Genomic DNA, 17,159 nt, shown 5'->3' with positions numbered 1-17,159 from the left:
CAATGGGTCTACTCAGCATAAAACCTGGTTGAATACCACCCAATAAAACCATGCTATATAAAAATACTAATATAACCTCAATACAACAAATCAGTCAGGGCATCTTCAACAGTAATATTTCAGCAAAAGGCCTGGGCAAACAAGCACGTTTTTAACTGGTGCTGAGGCCCAACAGGATCAGTGCCCATTAAACCTGCAAGGGAAGGGTGCTCCACAATTGGGGTGCCAGTATCAAAATCATTCTCCCTCATCTACAGTATAGAGGACACTGCTAAAGATAAAAATCCAGGGTTTCTTACTCCATCTGCAAAAACATTCAGAGATGTAAATGGCTCTTGTGCTCATTTTGCTGGTTGCTCTACCAAACCAATACATGTGACGCATTATGCTCCTTTGTAAGTAATTACAAAGAATTACAGGATAATCAGTGGAGATTAGTGTATTAGAGAGCTTATTTAATTACTTTGATTTCACAGCATACGTGTTCTGATTCCCTCCAAGTTAACCTGCAGTTTAAAATCAATCAAAGAAAACCCAATGAAGATGTCTGCTCCTGCTTGATTATAACTCCTTTTGTTACCAGAAAAAGAGAATCTGGAGACTCTGATTGGAACTCGAAAAATCAACATTTCGTAACAGGTTCAATGCTTATAGTTCAGCTCCAAATACAAAGCTTGTAACTGGCAAGAACAAAATACAATGTCCAGGGGATAACAGGAAGCGTCAGTGCAGATGATAAAGTACTGGAATAATATAGCCTTGTAAATAAGCCCATAGCAACTAGCATGTAAATTGTAATTTTTTTCCTAGTGTGCTAAGATGCTATAAAAGCTTGTGTTTCCACAGAGGAAGAGAAGCCCCATACCTGAACTTTGTCCCTTCTCTGCTAACCTACTTGGTTAAAAGGTGGTTTTTACAGCTACCCTGCATTTCCATTCAGGCTGAGGCTGGAGGAGTTTCTCTTCCACTGCAGCCAGTCTACTCACTCACCCACATAGAACTTAGCTGCATGAAATCTCTGGTCACCTATAGCTACCAAGTGAGTTTAATACTAGGCTTCTGCAATACATCCTCAAAATGATTTGGCACAGGCTGCAGGCCCTGAAGCTGCAGGATACTCTTCACAGGAAAGCCTCATAGAAGGTACGCTACGCAATGATGGCCAAACTTGGCCCTGCAGCTGTTTTGGCACTACAACTCCCATCATCCCTAGCTAACAGGACCAGTGGTCAGGGATGATGGGAATTGTAGGCCCAAAACAGCTGGAGTAATGCTGCCAAGGGGAAGGGACAAGCTCATATCTAGGTATCGCTGGGGGGTTTTCAGTGACTGAGGGAATGGAATCCTAAAGTGGCAAAGCAGCCTAGAGACTACACTGAAAGAACTATTCCCATGCATTCCAAGGGGTTATTACAGCTGCAAAAGCTTACTTGTTGTTGGTAGGCCCAGCTGCCAGCACATCTGACTGAAGCTTAGGGAAGAAGCCTTGTTCATATTTGCCTTGGCCTATCTTCATATCAAGCAAATGAGGATGGATTGCAGTGTGATCAATCTTCGTCAGCCGCTGTTCAATGGCCTGAGCTGAAAATAGCAATTAAGACACAAACAATTTCTTTTTTAGTTAACTGAAACCAAGGAACTTTTCTTCCACAGGCAGGATCTATCTCTGGAGCCAGCACACCTGAGGTAAGTTGTGGTCAGTCTATATAGGTGAGGCAAGAACCATAGCTGTCAACTTTTCCCTTTTTTAAGGGAAACTCCCTTATTCCGAATAGGATTCCTTGCAAGTAAAGGGAAAAGTTGACAGCTATGGCAAGAACAGAGGCCATTAGTAGACAGGACCATGCTTACTATTAGGGACTCCTAAAAAAAATGTTCACCAACAGCATATCGCTTGAGTCATCATTGCTAAATGGGAATGAGGGAAGCTGCTTCTCAAAATGCAGGCTGAAATATCAGTATGTCCATATTCAAAACCAACTCTGTTCCTTGGTGAACAACTGGAGCAAAACGCTGGAGGTGAAGGAACACAAGATTCCATGCCTGTGTGTTAGTCAAACAAACGCTGGGTGTTGGATTCAGATCTGTGGGGTTAAGAGATCAGAAGGAAACTTGATACTACTATCAACTTGAAGCGCATGAGGTTCTGGTGCCACCATATCAACCGAAACTAGCCTCCGAAGAAAAAGCAGACCTGAAAATTTAAAATGGTTTCAAACACAAATTAAACTTTTTTGTTTGGCTATTTAAATCCCAGTGTTTCATTTCTAAACATAAAAGAAAATGGAAAAACAACACAGTTTGACAGATCATATCTAGCCAGCTGCAATAAATACCTTCAGTGACAGTAGAATAGCTTTCACAGGTAAAAAGGAATTGCACAGCTAAATCCCTCCACGGGGACTTTTACATTCTAAATGTATCCAGTCAACATTTTTCATTGTAGAAGGTTTTAGGGGGTGGGCTGGCAAGTTAGATTTTTAATTCCGATTCTCCTGCTGGTTTCCATGAACTCTCAGATTGTACTAACCCAATTTAATGCTTTGTTTTTCTTGAGGTGTTTTGCATTGCTCCTTTTTGTTTTACTGCACTGTAAGGTGCCTCAAAGGTGGTGAAGGGGACTCAAAGGAGGGATGTAAATTAAAGCAAATTAATTAACTAAATCAAATAGGGTAAAATATAACTTCTGAGTAGCTAGTTTCTTTCTTTCTTTCTTTCTTTCTTTCTTTCTTTCTTTCTTTCTTTCTTTCTTTCTTTCTTTCTTTTTCTTTCTTTCTTTCTCCCTCTCCCTCCCTCTCTTTTTCTCTCTCTCTTTTGAAGCTTCTACACTGACAACTGATAGACCTGTACATACCTGCTTCTTTCAGTGTGTTGCACTTCTGATATGTAGACGTTCTTAGTGAAGGAACCCGGACATTATACAGCCTTATCTTCTCGATTCGGGAATCAAACACTCGCAAAAATGGGTCTTTTTCTTCCCAGTGGGACATAATTTTATTGTCGATGAATGTTGCAAACATTTGAGTTTCAATGAAGTGTGAGAGGAATGGGAGGTAAGGCTCAGGTTGGTCAGAGAGAAATGAAGCCTAGAGTTTAGGGAACCCAAAAGAAAAAGTTACACCTTGCAGTATACTTGTTTTCCATTTCAGTAATTGTCCAATTATGTCCTAAGCATACTTTCACAGGGAGCATGCATAGCCCAATAGCCAACAGTGACCTAGTTGGCATGTCACACTAAACCAAATTGAAAAGAAACTATGGTTTAATGCCAATGAGCTCAGGCAGTTCTGTAGCACTCCTCCCCTGCTCAAGCTGCACTACAAATGAAAGAGCCTGCAGTCTGGCTTACAATGTCATCCAAACCCAGACTTGTGGTTTGTTTCCTCCCATAAAGCTACAAGCAGTCACCAAGATCTGCTCTCGTCTTAATACTCAAGATTCTTTGGAGCAAACAATTCATAAGCCCAAGTTCAAAGGACACAAGCCAGACCGTGGTCTGTTCGTCTGCAGTGCAGCAGCCTGAACAGGAGAGGTAGGAACATCATGAGAACTTGTTCACATTTAACCATAGGTTAGTTTTTAAACTATGGTTTAATGTGACACAACAAACAGTGTCAGAGATAAGAAAATAAAAAACATTATTGCACCAATATCTCCAATCCAAAATGTCTCACCAGTCTAGAGTTCCTATTTGCTACTTTTCACTCTTATTACACAGATTGGTTACCATAGTTGGCTGAGAGGCACTTTTTTCAGGATAGACACCCAGGGCCAAATATCTCACCCAAGTCACTTTGTGACTTGGTCACAAAGACTACTCCATAAATATATACATTTTTGAACAAAGGAAGGACACCTTTGCCATTACTGGCAATAAAAAAATCCCACAAGATTCTGATAAATTTTCTACACCAAATCTACGGTTCAAAAAAGAGAAAAATCCATGCCAGCATCATTTTGGATCAATTTGGGAAGTTATTTCATCAGCTGCCTCCTCAAGTACTCCTCCTCTTACTCAACATGAAGCTTAAGTATTTTCTAGTAAGAAAAATAAACCAGTCACCTAACAAGGCCTAGACAAAACCAGGCTGCATCTAAATCATGGGTGAGGGGACCTGCTCTTCCACAGCTCCCATCACCCCTGACAACTGGCCATGTGGGAATGGATGGGAGTCTGGATGTTAACAGAGCCCAACAACATCTGGAAAGCCATAGGTTCCTCACCCCTGACCTAAATAACAGCCATCTCCATTTACACTTGCTAAGCAATTTGTGGTGCCCAAATTCAAAAAGAGCTTTTGCTCTTTGAATGGGAAGAGAATCCAAATATATAATATAACTATTGACATGAAGCTGCCTTAATGCCAAACCATTTGGCCACTCTAACTCAGTATTCTCTAACTCAAAAAGTATTTGGGGATCCTTTAAACTGGAGATAGGGGACTGAACTTAGGGTGCTGCAAATGAGATCATGTGCTCTACCACTGAACACCGAGCCTTCAAAAGGCAAGGCAACCGAATTGATTGTTACAATGAAAATATTTGGCTGCTTTTACTTTGTCAAAGTTTTGCATCTGTTCCCTGTTGGTCAGCCACGATTCCCTGTCTTGTGCGGCTTGAATGACGAAAGCATCATAGTCAGAAAACATCTGCGTGAAGCGGTTGGCGAAGACCTCTCGTAGCTGAACGTTCAGTTTGTAGTCCCTCAGCTCCCCGTCTTCACACTGGAGCTTAACATTCCTTTCCTTCTCTTCCAGAGGAATGTTGATGCTCATTTTATCCACTGTCACCCCTGTTCTCTTTGCCAAAGCGTGGAGGCGGGCAATAGTCTCATTGCCCTTGAGCAACTCATACATGTTGATGGTGTTGCTTGGTACGTTCCCATTTTTTTTGTCATTGGCCAAGTCATTGAGGACTAGGTTCTTAAATTTGGTGGCACTCTCGCTACAATGGAGGGTGCCCTCAAGGGGAATTCCAAACTGAAGCAGAACTTCGGAGATTTCCTGGATGAAATCTGGCTTGTTGGGAAACTGAGGAAGTTCCTCTGGTAACTCAATAAAGTGGTTATCGATATCCACGAAGCAGAGGTTAGCCTGGAGGGTGGGGAAAGCCAAATATTATTAAATGAATTAGTTGCCTAATACAGAAATAGTCTCTTTGGGCGGGGGGGTGAAATAGTCTCTTGGAGACAAAGTGTTTGAAATATACCAATCATCAACACACTAAAAATGCAACTTCAAGTATCACATCAACAACGGCAACATAAGAAATACATAGGTAATGATAACCCATCAGCACACATAAAATATTCAGAAGTCACTTTGAACAGGCAGGGATGTCTTTACAGGGAAATCCTTGGGAAGACTTGGGAAACAAACAAAACAAAACAAACCTTTCCAACTGATTATGGTATGGGCAAAATATTCATGCCAGAGGCAGCTTAATCCAAATATTCTCTCCCACTAAAGTACTAATATAGAAAATCCAAGAATGAGCCATTGGCTCCCCTCTAGTAGTGCCCAAGTGTTTGTCGCCTGTCCAACGGTGAGGCTGGCTTCAAAAATATACACAATGGTTTCACCACATACACGGGGATCTTTTGTTTGGAAATATAAAGTAACCCACCTTTTACATAAACCAGTAAACCCTCAAAATAAAGAGCGGTGCCTTGGAAGAGATTACTATTTCCCACCCCCACGACTCAGCTTGAGTCTGAAATTCATTGCTCATGAATTTGCTGTGCTGAATCCAGTTTGTTTCCCCGCAAGGGAGTTGAGGCCTCAGATGTACCAACCATGACAAAGTAGCATAACAGGAGACCTAGATATTCACAAGGGCAACGGCAACTCACTCTAGTCAGTCTTTGAACTGATATTTAATTGGTACCAGCACTTGGTTGTTTTCTCTAGGGTGTGTTGAAGAAGTCCACTTGCAACGCGCTTCTCACAGGAAGGAAAAGGCAGGAATCTGAACTAAATCCCCAAATTACATTAATTAGCTGCCTCATATGCTTAGAGATATATTTTAAAAACAGGACATGAAGCAGGGAAGGACTGCAAGGTTCAGAAGTTCAACTGGCATCTACGGTGTTATCTTTTCGGTGTCAGCTTAATTACTTTCCCAAGCATTTGGTGTTCAGATTTTATAAAACTTCATTCCAATTTATTTGAGCATTAGCTTTATCTGTTCGTTTTACATATTATATTGTGAGGATGAGGACCTGCATTTATTATTTTATAGTCGACCCTTGTGTCAATAACAACATGGGTGAGAAAAAATGCCAAAATAAATTGAGTGTAGAAGGAGGATCTACATGATAAGCTCAACTCCATGTTGCACATTCCCATACACTAGGGAGGTGAGGTCGTCTTTTATGCAAGGCAGACTGAAACTGTTAATGGTATCTGATGTTTAGTCTTTTCTTTCTACTCCTACATCTACTGAAAAATGACTCTAGGTAACAGAGAAGGGGAGGAGCTGAGGGGCTGCATTTAATGGTGGCATTTTGAAACAGCGCTTTCCACAAGATGGTAAAACCATTCGGTCTTCTGGCACATGAATACTAGTGAACAAAGGTTCATTTCAGTGTTCCTTTCATTGTTCAGGCCAGGCCCACACTCTTGGGGCTAAAAATAAATCCTTTGTGCACTTGAGATAAAATCCTAACAAGTGGCATGTGTATGTGTGTGTGTGTATATATATATATTTGAACCACCTTGTTAGAAACAGGAAGAGATGCAGGGAAACAGCTGTCAACAGTAATAAACTAAATTAAATGACTGGTGATGGCCAGCAGCACTAATAAATGGGACACAAACACAAACTGGAAAAAGGCAATTCAATGCTACTGGGGCTTGGCTGGGTAGATGGAGCTACTTCCATACAACAAATGGTACAAAGCTGGTCAGGGAATATGCTTCTCCATAGCCCAATAGTCAGGAAGACCATTAAAAAAAAAAACTTCTGAAGTGCCAGGACATGTAAACAATGACAAGTGTAAAAATGTTTTTGTGCCACAGCTGCACCTAAAGAGATCTTGTTCTTGGATTGAGTAAGAGAAACAGAGTATTTAGATTGCATTCCTAAAGCCTTACTTTGATGTTCCTATCCAGAGAGGATCCATGCCCAAACACAGAGCCCATGGTTTTGCTACAAATGCACAGAAAAACCAGGAATACCCATGTGGAATTATATAGCTCACATCCAGTTTTAACAACAGAAGGCGGCATCCTGAACTCAGGTTGCCAATATTCAGCACTGCACACAGCCCTAAGGTTCAGCAGTGTGCAATATTCACCTCTTGAGGAAGCTCCAGTTTGGAACGGTCTGTTCCCTCCTTCGACTGCAGGCCCATCAAGTAAGGTACAGGAGCATCGAGGAAATGCAGGAGAGAGGCTGGGAGGATAGGGACGTAGACATGTTGCCACTGAAATGGGAACAGCAGAGTGGTGATCCCTTCTGCAACCGTCATTAGACGCTGGTAGTCTAAACAGAGGAAACCAAGACAGAATTACTATATCGCTCCTCTTAAAAAGCCACCAACACATCAGCGTCAGACAGACGGCAAGTGCAGAGCAATTCTTAAACCCACAGAGCACGTTTTGCAGCTATTCGCCAGCTTGATTTAAGTGTGCGGCACGAGCTCGCTGCTTGTTTAAAACGGATTGAAATATTAACTGCAGAACTATTACACAAAGAAAGCTATGAAATTTTAATAGACACATCCAGCTGTGATACAAAATTTAAAAAGTGAATTTAAGATGAACACCAGGAGAACAGCAAAGCGGAATTATGTACATTGCTCTGCTGAATTGCCAGAGGAAGAGCAATATGCAGATGGGACAAGAAAGGAACCAACAGCAAGGGGAGCAACGGCTGTCATGCCCGTTTTTGCTCATAATTGTTCATTAGGCTGAATTTTCAGCTCACGTGTTAGCAAGGCAGCCTGCAAATCCACCTTGACGGAAAATCAGAACTAACTACACAAACGTGAAATGCACCCTAGGACTTATTTTTAAAACAAGATTCCAAGCCAGTACTCTCAAACTCACCAGTACCCTGTCAGCATTTTATTCCTGTGTATTCTATTAAGTTTCTAGCCAGAAAGGATGTTTGTACAATAACTGATATAAAGTGTTCTTCTTTTGATGCTTCCCGATACTGTTCCAACAATTCCAACCTGATCTTCGACTACTCCTTCCATATTAGAAAGTGCAAATGATTCTGTAGGGGAGGGGGCTCTAAGTGAAGGTTTCACATGAATGTAAAATATATCCCAACTGAAAATGGTCAAGTGGCTCACCAGCGTTAACAGTGATCAAATTTCTCTTCTTGAGTCGGAACAGTTGTATTCATATTAACTCTAGTTGGTTAATTAAGAATGGATTCCCACAGTTTAGACTCCTTCACATCTATTAATTTTTGTGTGTGTCCACACGTGTGCACACACACACACACAGTCAGATTAACAAGAAAAGGTTTTATGCCTTTTCCCACAACAGAAAAAGTCCTCTGACTTACAAGCACATGGTCCAAAGGAATACTGAAATGTTTACTAAGAGCACTCTACCAGGGGGCCATATGGAATGAAATGCACCCTCTTCTCAAGTATTCCGTTCCCTGATCCATTAAAGGGATCCCTAACCATTAGGTCCAGTCACGGACGACTCTGGGGTTGTGGCGCTCATCTCGCTTTATTGGCCAAGGGAGCCAGCGTACAGCTTCCGGGTCATGTGGCCAGCATGACTAAGCCGCTTCTGGCAAACTAGAGCAGCACACGGAAACACCGTTTACCTTGCCGCCCGAGTGGTACCTACTTATCTACTTGCACTTCGTGCTTTTGAACTGCTAGGTTGGCAGGAGCAGGGACCGAGCAACTGGAGCTCACCCCGTTGCGGGGATTCAAACTGCCGACCTTCTGATCGGCAAGCCCTAGGCTCTGTGGTTTAACCCACAGCGCCACCCGCGTCCAAACTTTACACAGCTTTAAATATGGCTTTAGAAGAGGGAGGCTACCATTGTAAACTAAATTTAGAAGTATTAGCTTGGAAACACAGGTCAAATCCATTCTAAATGCATGTGCGCCATGTCTACACTTTTATACTGCCTCCCATTAGCTGAATAGCTTCCTATTTATTACCTCTCTGCTGGAGGAGCGTTAATGAGCAAAATAAAAACCACTGCCTCTCAAGTATATTATATCTTTTTATGCCTTATCTACATCAGAGTATATTGCCAGGCTTTCAGCACAGAAAAACAATTTGATCAGTATTCACCCAGGAATTTAAAATTGCTAGGGGGCGGCACTGGCAGCCCAAACTCCCTCTTTATCTCTAGCACAATGAAGCCTTCTCAAGAGGGCGGAAGCTTAGGAAAATGTACTTTTTGAAAGGGAACAGCAAATAAACAATTTAATTATCTGTTGAAAATAAATCCAGCTATACAGGTTATAAAACAACCAAATAATACAAATAACATATAATAAAATTCAACATCAGAACAAATACAACCACCTTAAAATAGCTGAGAAGGCTGAACTACTAATCAGCTAAACATTAATCAAGGGACAAGGTGGTGTAGTGGTTAAGAGCGCTGGACCAGGACCTGGGAGACCAGGGTTCAAATCGCCACTCAGCCCCGAAGCTCACTGGGTAACTTTGGGCCAAGCACTGTCTCTCAGCCTGATCTACCTCACAGGGTGGTTGTGAGGTCTGCACATGCCATCTTGAGCTCCTGGGAGGAAAGGCAGGATCTAAATGTATTAATACATACCAAAACTTCGAAAGCCTCAGAAAATTTAAAAAGAATTAGCCAGGCACCAGAAGGATGACAATACTGGCCTTCCAAAGACACAGTGCTACCACAGAGAAAGCTCTGTCCTACAAAACCACAAAGTGACTTTTCCCCAGTGGCGGAATGTGAAAATGTGGCTCCTCCCATAAGGTCTGGCAAGCAACAATCATGCACACTCTTCCACACATATCACCAATTTCATAAAACAAAAATGTTCCAGTATGTAAGATGGAAAAAGTTTAGTTTCTTTAATTTTTTTAAAAATGTATATATTATTTTACTTGTTGCAAAAACTGTTTCAGATGTTTTTCTTCTTAAATGTTATTTAAAAACATAGTTATTTTGTTGTTGTTTTATTTTTAATTCTATCTTCTTAACTTTTGGGTGGTTGCAGTTCCTTTAGGAGGAATAATGGGCTACACATTTAATACACAAAATAAATAAATTAGGGGGTAGCCAATGCAGTATCCCCAGACCGCATAGCCAATAGTCAGGGATGATGGGGGCTGTAGCCCCACATCTGGAGGGCAGCCCCCACATCTGGAGGGATAAACCTGCTTGAATTCATCTATCTGGCACCAACATTGCTGTCCTTTCAGTGCAGGCAAAGAAATGTTTATTCTTCCGCATCTTTTTTTACAATTTTAAAACTTTCCCCTCTATAACTAAAAAATTCTCTCCCCTAGTTCTTAGTTATGTTTTAATTTTATGTAGTATCTTGTTTTTGTAAACTGCCCTGGAAGAATATGAATCTTTAAATTAAATAACAACAAATAAATGCCCATGAACAGAAAAAGGCTTAAACTGCAAGGCCAGGAGAATTCAAACTCTTCTTCAAATTGCTTGCAGGCACACATCCGAAACAGATTTCCTCCTTTCTGCAGAGTTAACAATTTAATTCACCCCTCTCTGGTAGCAATCTTGTGCTGGTAGCATTTGTCACTTATCCTCAGGAAGCTGTATTAACAGCCTCAGAACAGGATAACTTTGAAAATGTTGGAACACACACTTTCCCGCAATATTCATGACACACACATGATATATAAGCAAATAAATTACATGTGTGCTCACACACGCCTTCAAAGGGGCAGCACAGAAATTCAGAAACAGAAGGAAAATTAAAAAGTGAGGTAATTGCTTTTAAAAGTCAGTCCAGAAGACCCTGCAAACTATTCAAAAAAATTTGTTAAGAAAAACACTGGTGTGAAATGCTCTGAGCTAAGCAGTTAAAAGGGTTAACACCCAAAAATAAGCAACGTCTTTCCACAGAAACTGCTGTACTCCTGAAGGTTATAATTTTCTTGGAAGACAGTCACAGCCTTTGCAACGATGGTGAATCTTCAGTTGGTGCTTAGACTAAATTTGTAGGAGAATGCAGAGCACTCTGTTAAGATATATGCATTTGGCTTTAAAAGATATTGTTTGGCTGTTTCAGGTCAGTTCTTTTAAAAACATTGTTTCTGGGGGAAAACCACCACCCGCTATTACCATTCATGTGGACGAAAAACTCAGCAACCTGATTGAACTAAAAGTTAAGTCAGCTTACCTTGAGAATAAAGAAGGATCTGCATTTCTAGGAGAACACACGTAAAAACCTGGATGAGGTTCTCCAAGCCCAATAACTCAAAGGCCTCCCGGAGAGGGTAGTCGGATAGCGGGAGTTCATTAGGCCCGGGCCTCTGGCAAAAGATAGGCTCATAGACCCCGTAGAATTTGAGAGACCTTCCTGGAGGCGGAAGGGGCACTTCATAAAGAATGTTATGGATGTAGCTCTCCAGGGGTAAAGGTGGAGGTTGCTGGGAGGTGACTGCCTTGTAAAGCTGGATGAGGAATTTCTTGCAGGCTTGCATGAAAGGAAGGGGAGCAATGAGGCAAATGCACTTGGAGACGTAGAGCGTGTCCCTGTTGATATCGTAGGAGTTGTAGCGCTGCATCTTGGCCAGCGACGTGGAGTCCCCTTCGTCGAGGCTGCTTGCCAGGGAGTCCATGCTGCACGACGACGAGGCACAGACACTGTTGCATTGCTCTGCGTTGTGCATTTGATAAAGCGTCTGCATAGCTGTGCAAATCTGCTTGCTGGTGACCTCCTCGTAAAAGGTGAGTACGAACCCGTAAGTGCGGGAACCGTCTTCCCGGGTAATGATGAACGAGTGGAACTGGGGGTCTCTGTTATCGGTCTGAGTCCTGAAGGATAGCCCTTTGGGCATACATAACTGCAAGAAGAGTGGGGAGGGGGAACACAACACATCAGTAGCTCATCTAATTTCACCTGGTATAACCCACAAGGATGTTTCTCTTGTGCAGGCCCCAATGCAATGCCCAGGAGCTCACGCCATTTGTATAATTCCTGTTTGGTTCAAGAGGGTTTTTGCACAGGAGATGTTTCTGGCAGAAGAAGTTGGAGAAAGCTATCTTGTTAAACCAGTTAATTTTAAAAAATCTGCACTCTTGAAAATAAGATTCCCAGCCTCAAACACAAAAGGGCATTGCCTTTAATTTGTATTTTTTACGAAGCAAACGGAATGACTTTGCACAATTATACCGCAACAGCCATTTGCCACCGTTCATAAATTCATTTACAGCCTCGTGAGTTAAATGTGAGTATCTCAATAATGCAGCGAACAAGAGCTCCTCTATTTCCTTTGTCAGTCAGTAATGTGGAGTACACATAATTCTTAAAAGCGAGCAAAATTTACTGGTAAAAAAATTAAGCAAGCAAAAGCTGAATTGTTCAAGGAAACTGCAATCAGAAAAAAGGAAGAAAGGAAAACCCAACCAGGATTCCCCATGGAACAAATAGCTGCAGCAACTTTATACAAGTTACAAAGAAATGTATGTTCTTATTAATTTTGGTAGTGGAAGCATAGGTGTAAAGCAGGCATGTCCAAAATCTGTTTTGGGGGCCGAATACGGCCCGCCGGTCAGTTTAATCCGGCCTCTGTGGCAGTTTATTTCCTGGGGTAAAATCCTAAAAAACCTCTACAACTTCAATCCTAAAAAAAGCTCAACTTCAATCCTAAAAAAGCCCCTCACTTCATCAAATATGGGCCTCTCTGAAAAAAGTTTGGACACCACCGACTGTAAAGATAAAGGCAAAGCATAACTGTATTTAGCAGCCAACAAGGTAAAATCCCATTATTCTCACTCAATGCCACTAGCTAGAGAACACTAAAATTACTGATTTACCAGATGTGAAATGCAACTCAACCATTGGCACCGGAAGCAGAACAGTGAGACGTACAAGTGTAGATCTAGTATTGTCATCACCGTGAGTCATTCAGACTGGGTCCTCAAAATCCCTTTTACAGTTAATGCATAGAACAGTATGGATATGACTCAGTAGCAGGGTTTAATTTCATTTAACTGATAGCCTGTGTTACAATTTTACGGTTCATGTCAACAAAGGCTATTTCTGGATGGCAGCCACGCATTCATTCAAAATGTTTCCAGATTGTTAATGCTCACAGGGCAGAATTTTTACCACCACATCCTGCAATCAGAGATTTTCCAGGCTAGATTTAAAACAGAGATTGATTCAACAACAACAAAATACATTTGGGGTATACTGGACAACATCTATGGAAGGAAGAATAAATTTGGAAATGCCTCACTGAGGTATGTGATGTGGGCTTGTCTGCCATGTGCCTTGCATGTGCCTGGGTGTATGTATGTGAGAGAGAGAGATCACAAGCCCCTGTGGGATGTGTACATCCACAGTAAACACACATTCAAAATCACAGAACTGTAGAGTTTGGAGGGAGTACGAGGATCATCTTGTCCAACCCCCTGCAATGCAGGGATCTTTTGCCCAACGTGGGGCTTGAACCCACAACCCAGAGACTGAGTCTTGTTGGGCATTTAGTAAGTGCAAAGCAAGGACTGCCTGTAAGCTAGTGGCCACTACTCAAGGTACTGACAATCATTTATAAAGCCCTAAAGAGCTTGAGGGCACAAGTTCTTGCATGTGCACCTCCTCTAATGCCAGACAACACAATCCTAATGATGGGGAAGGAATTCTGTTTGTGGTCCTAATGAGGACTTGTGGTGAGAGGGACTTGCAGAAGGGTCTTGCTACTGTCCAGAGTGAGGAATCAACTCTTTCTTGTCAAAAGTACACTTACAAGTTAGGAAAATGCATGTCTGTTCATAAACACACATGTTTTCATTGATGTTTTCTTCCTGTGAAAATGCTTCGAGATATTATATGGGATGTGATTCACAAACGGAATCAAACCAAGAAATAATACATTAAATGAACATATATTCATTAGACTGTTTGGCAGCTGCAATTCTAGCCAATAATATTCTGCCAGTAGGGAGTAGATCAAGCAAGGGTAGTGATTGCGGCAGGATCTACCATTTTTCAGAGCTATGACTTACTCACCCTTACGTTTCCAGGCTCATAGATCCTAAAATAGTCACATAGAAAGGACTTACCGTATTTTTTGCACCATAACACTCACTTTTTTCCTCCTAGAAAGTAAGGGGAAATGTCTGTGCGTGTTATGGAGCGAATGCCTGCGGGTGGTGGTGGGGATCTGCTGCAGTCGTGAGCAGAGGATCCATGGTTCCCCTTCCTTCCCTCCTCTGTGATTACAAAGCATGGATCCACATGGATCCTCAGGATTTTTGCATTGGGCTACTCCAAACTCACTGTCAGATCACATGTCTGTGGCCACAGCATGAACCACAAAAATCATATATCCACTATTTCATTTAGAATATATTTTTTCTTGTTTTCCTCCTCTAAAAACTACGTGCGTGTTATGGTCTGGTGCGTGTTATAGAGCGAAAAATACGGTAATACTAATTCCCAGGGTGGGGGTGGGGAATAAGCAAGAAAGGATAAGAAGCAACAGCTTGGGAACATTTACATTTGCCAATGGATAAGGACATGAGTCACCTGGGATATCCCCCATAATTTAAGTGCAGGATGAAAAGCAGCCATTGCTGTCTGTGAGAAAACAGAGGTTTCAATGTGTGTTACATCCTGCAAGGTTCAGTACAAATGGAGAGCTGCAGTTTAGAAAAGGATTCCCCCTTCCTATCTCCTTTTCCATGAACTAGATTTCTCAGAAGCCATTTGCAATCCGTTTAGCATCCAGCAGTCCCAGAAAGTTCCCCCATGGGCTAACCTTCAAAAAAGCTCATGCATTCGCCTCCAAGGAAGACCACCAATTGCTATTTATATAAAGGCAGGCAGAAATGCAAGGCAATGACAAAACTAATACTGAAAGAAAAAGAGCAACAAAAGCTAGCAACCGCCTATGGTTATTGTTAGCGGGGGAGAGAGAAATGCTCTCTTAAGTGAGGCTTTTATTCCCCAGCCCTTAAAATGACAACAAACAAGATTTGGGGCAGAGGCAGCTCCATAAGGATTATTAATCTTAGCACATTGTTTTCACCCCATCATCATATAGAATGATGTCATTAATAGGTCAGGAAGTGAAGAAGGCCTAAAGTAGCCTGTTCTGTTTTTGACTTGGTTCTGATGAGGACTGTAGACCTGGGGTAGGGAACCTAAGGCCCGGGGGCCGGATGCAGCCCAATTGCCTTCTAAATCCAGCCCACAGACGGTCCGAGAATCAGCATGTTTTTACATGAGTAGAATGTGTGCTTTTATTTAAAATGCATCTCTGGGTTATTTGTGGGGCATAGGAATTCATTCATTTTCTCTCTCCAAAATATAGTCTGGCCCACCACATGGTGAACCGGCCCACGGCTGAAAAAGGTTGCTGACCCCTGCTGTAGACCATGGGTAGGCAAACTAAGGCCTGGAGGCTGGATCTGGCCCAATCGCCTTCTCAATCCAGCCAGCGGATGGTCTGGGAATCAGCATGTTTTTACATGAGTAGAATGTGTCCTTTGATTTAAAATGCATCTCTGGGTTATTTATATAGTCCGGCCCACCACAAGCTTTGAGGGACAGTGGACCGGACCCCTGCTGAAAAAGTTTGCAGACCCCTGCTGTAGACCATTCTACACAGAATAAAAACTACACAGTGAACTTCTGTGTTTACATGGGTATTACTGACTGAAGCAAGAATAGGGGAAATGAGCATGAATGTGGTGAACTGAGAGCTTACATAAGGGGACAACAGGAGGAAGAGAAAACAGGGAAGAGGGAAGGAGGCTTGTAAGGTCTGGGGCAGTAGACTGCTTAAGAGTCAGGAGCATAAATAAACAAACCCTGGAGGTTTTTAAGCAGAGGCTGGGCATCATCTGTCATGGGTGCTTTCCTGCACTGCAGGGATTTGGACTAGATAACCCTTGGGTTCCTCCTAACTCTACAATTCTATGATTCTATGGCTGTGCTTGCTGATAAGAGGAGCCTTAACCTTGAAATGTAGATGGGATCACCAGGTGGCTCTGAACGGAAGAGGCATGCTGAATTTCTGAATGCATTTGGGACCACAAAGAAGTAAGGGAGGAAGCTTCACAGACAGATTGCTTCGTAATTCCAATAATAAATTCCTTGCCACTATTTTGTACCTAGCTCTAAATTTGGGATCTAGTAAACAAAGCAAAGCGGTAGGTTCTGCCAAGCCTGAATTCTGCCCAATACTGCTTTACACAATAGTAATATTCACTGGCAAAACTAGTGTTCCACCAATAACAGTTGACGAAGGATAATCTGAAAATCGTACTCCTTTTGAAAGGAATACTTTCAAGCAGAAAACTGGTTCAGTGTGACAGCCTAAAAGCCAACAAGGAAACAGAAGGGGAAACTAACCCTAAGCTTCTCTGCTTAAATTTAGGGGGCAAGCCTACGTTTACTTAGAAATTAAGCTTCATGGAACTCAGTGGGTCTCGGCGCATTAAAAAAAATAGGGGGGGACTTCAAGTTGATATGCAGGCTTAAGCAATCACTACACCAAAATCCTACACTGCTACTTTCCCCAGCCTCCCCAGCCTACTTTTCACACTGTGGCTGAAGGAGATAGGAAGAGAGGAAGGCTGAAGCATGCAAGAGAAACCAGCCTTCCTATAGAGATGGGGAAAATAATGGAAGGATGAGATCTTTGAAAGGCGTCTTCTCTACATACCATGTTGACTGCATCTTGATCAAAGGGGTTCCACTCTATGTTCTGGGGATAGTGAGCCAAGACTTTGGACTTGAAAGTTCTTCTTAAGGGGCTCTGGTCAAAGTTTTCTCCTGCAACAAATAAACACAATAGTCACAACAACTGGTTTGCAAGACATCTGGCCTGCTCAATATCTGATCAAAGAAGAAAATGCAGAGGGAAAGGACATGTACGTTTTTACTTCATCGGCTTTTAGAAAAGGAAGGTCTAAAGGACGTGCACAAGATGCATTCAGCTGTTCCTTCCTTCAGTTAACTTGGTTCTGTAATTTGAACTGATGTG

General features: G+C 42.1%; 1 protein-coding gene across 6 annotated transcripts in view; it reads right to left on the bottom strand.

Moving 5' to 3' along the window:
- DENND5B (DENN domain containing 5B) overlaps positions 1-17,159 on the bottom strand; it is a 101,560-nt gene that overhangs the window by 28,201 nt on the left and 56,200 nt on the right. For 3 of the 6 annotated variants that reach the window (XM_081926726.1, XM_081926729.1, XM_081926727.1), the window contains 7 exons: positions 16,839-16,948; positions 11,339-12,005; positions 7,298-7,485; positions 4,557-5,093; positions 2,855-3,086; positions 2,123-2,194; positions 1,431-1,581 (listed from right to left, as the gene is read on the bottom strand). In XM_081926726.1, coding sequence (XP_081782852.1) covers positions 1,431-1,581; positions 2,123-2,194; positions 2,855-3,086; positions 4,557-5,093; positions 7,298-7,485; positions 11,339-12,005; positions 16,839-16,948 — 1,957 coding nt within the window. The remainder of the gene's footprint in view (positions 1-1,430; positions 1,582-2,122; positions 2,195-2,854; positions 3,087-4,556; positions 5,094-7,297; positions 7,486-11,338; positions 12,006-16,838; positions 16,949-17,159) is intronic. The other 3 variants (XM_081926728.1, XM_081926730.1, XM_081926731.1) reach the window with 1 other exon arrangement.

The sequence above is a fragment of the Podarcis melisellensis genome (genome assembly GCF_964234715.1).
Source record: "Podarcis melisellensis genome assembly, chromosome: 10".
In the NCBI taxonomy this organism is placed as follows: domain Eukaryota; kingdom Metazoa; phylum Chordata; class Lepidosauria; order Squamata; family Lacertidae; genus Podarcis; species Podarcis melisellensis.
The sequence above is the reverse complement of the archived record's forward strand: the minus strand, read 5'-3'. Positions and strand labels throughout refer to the sequence as shown.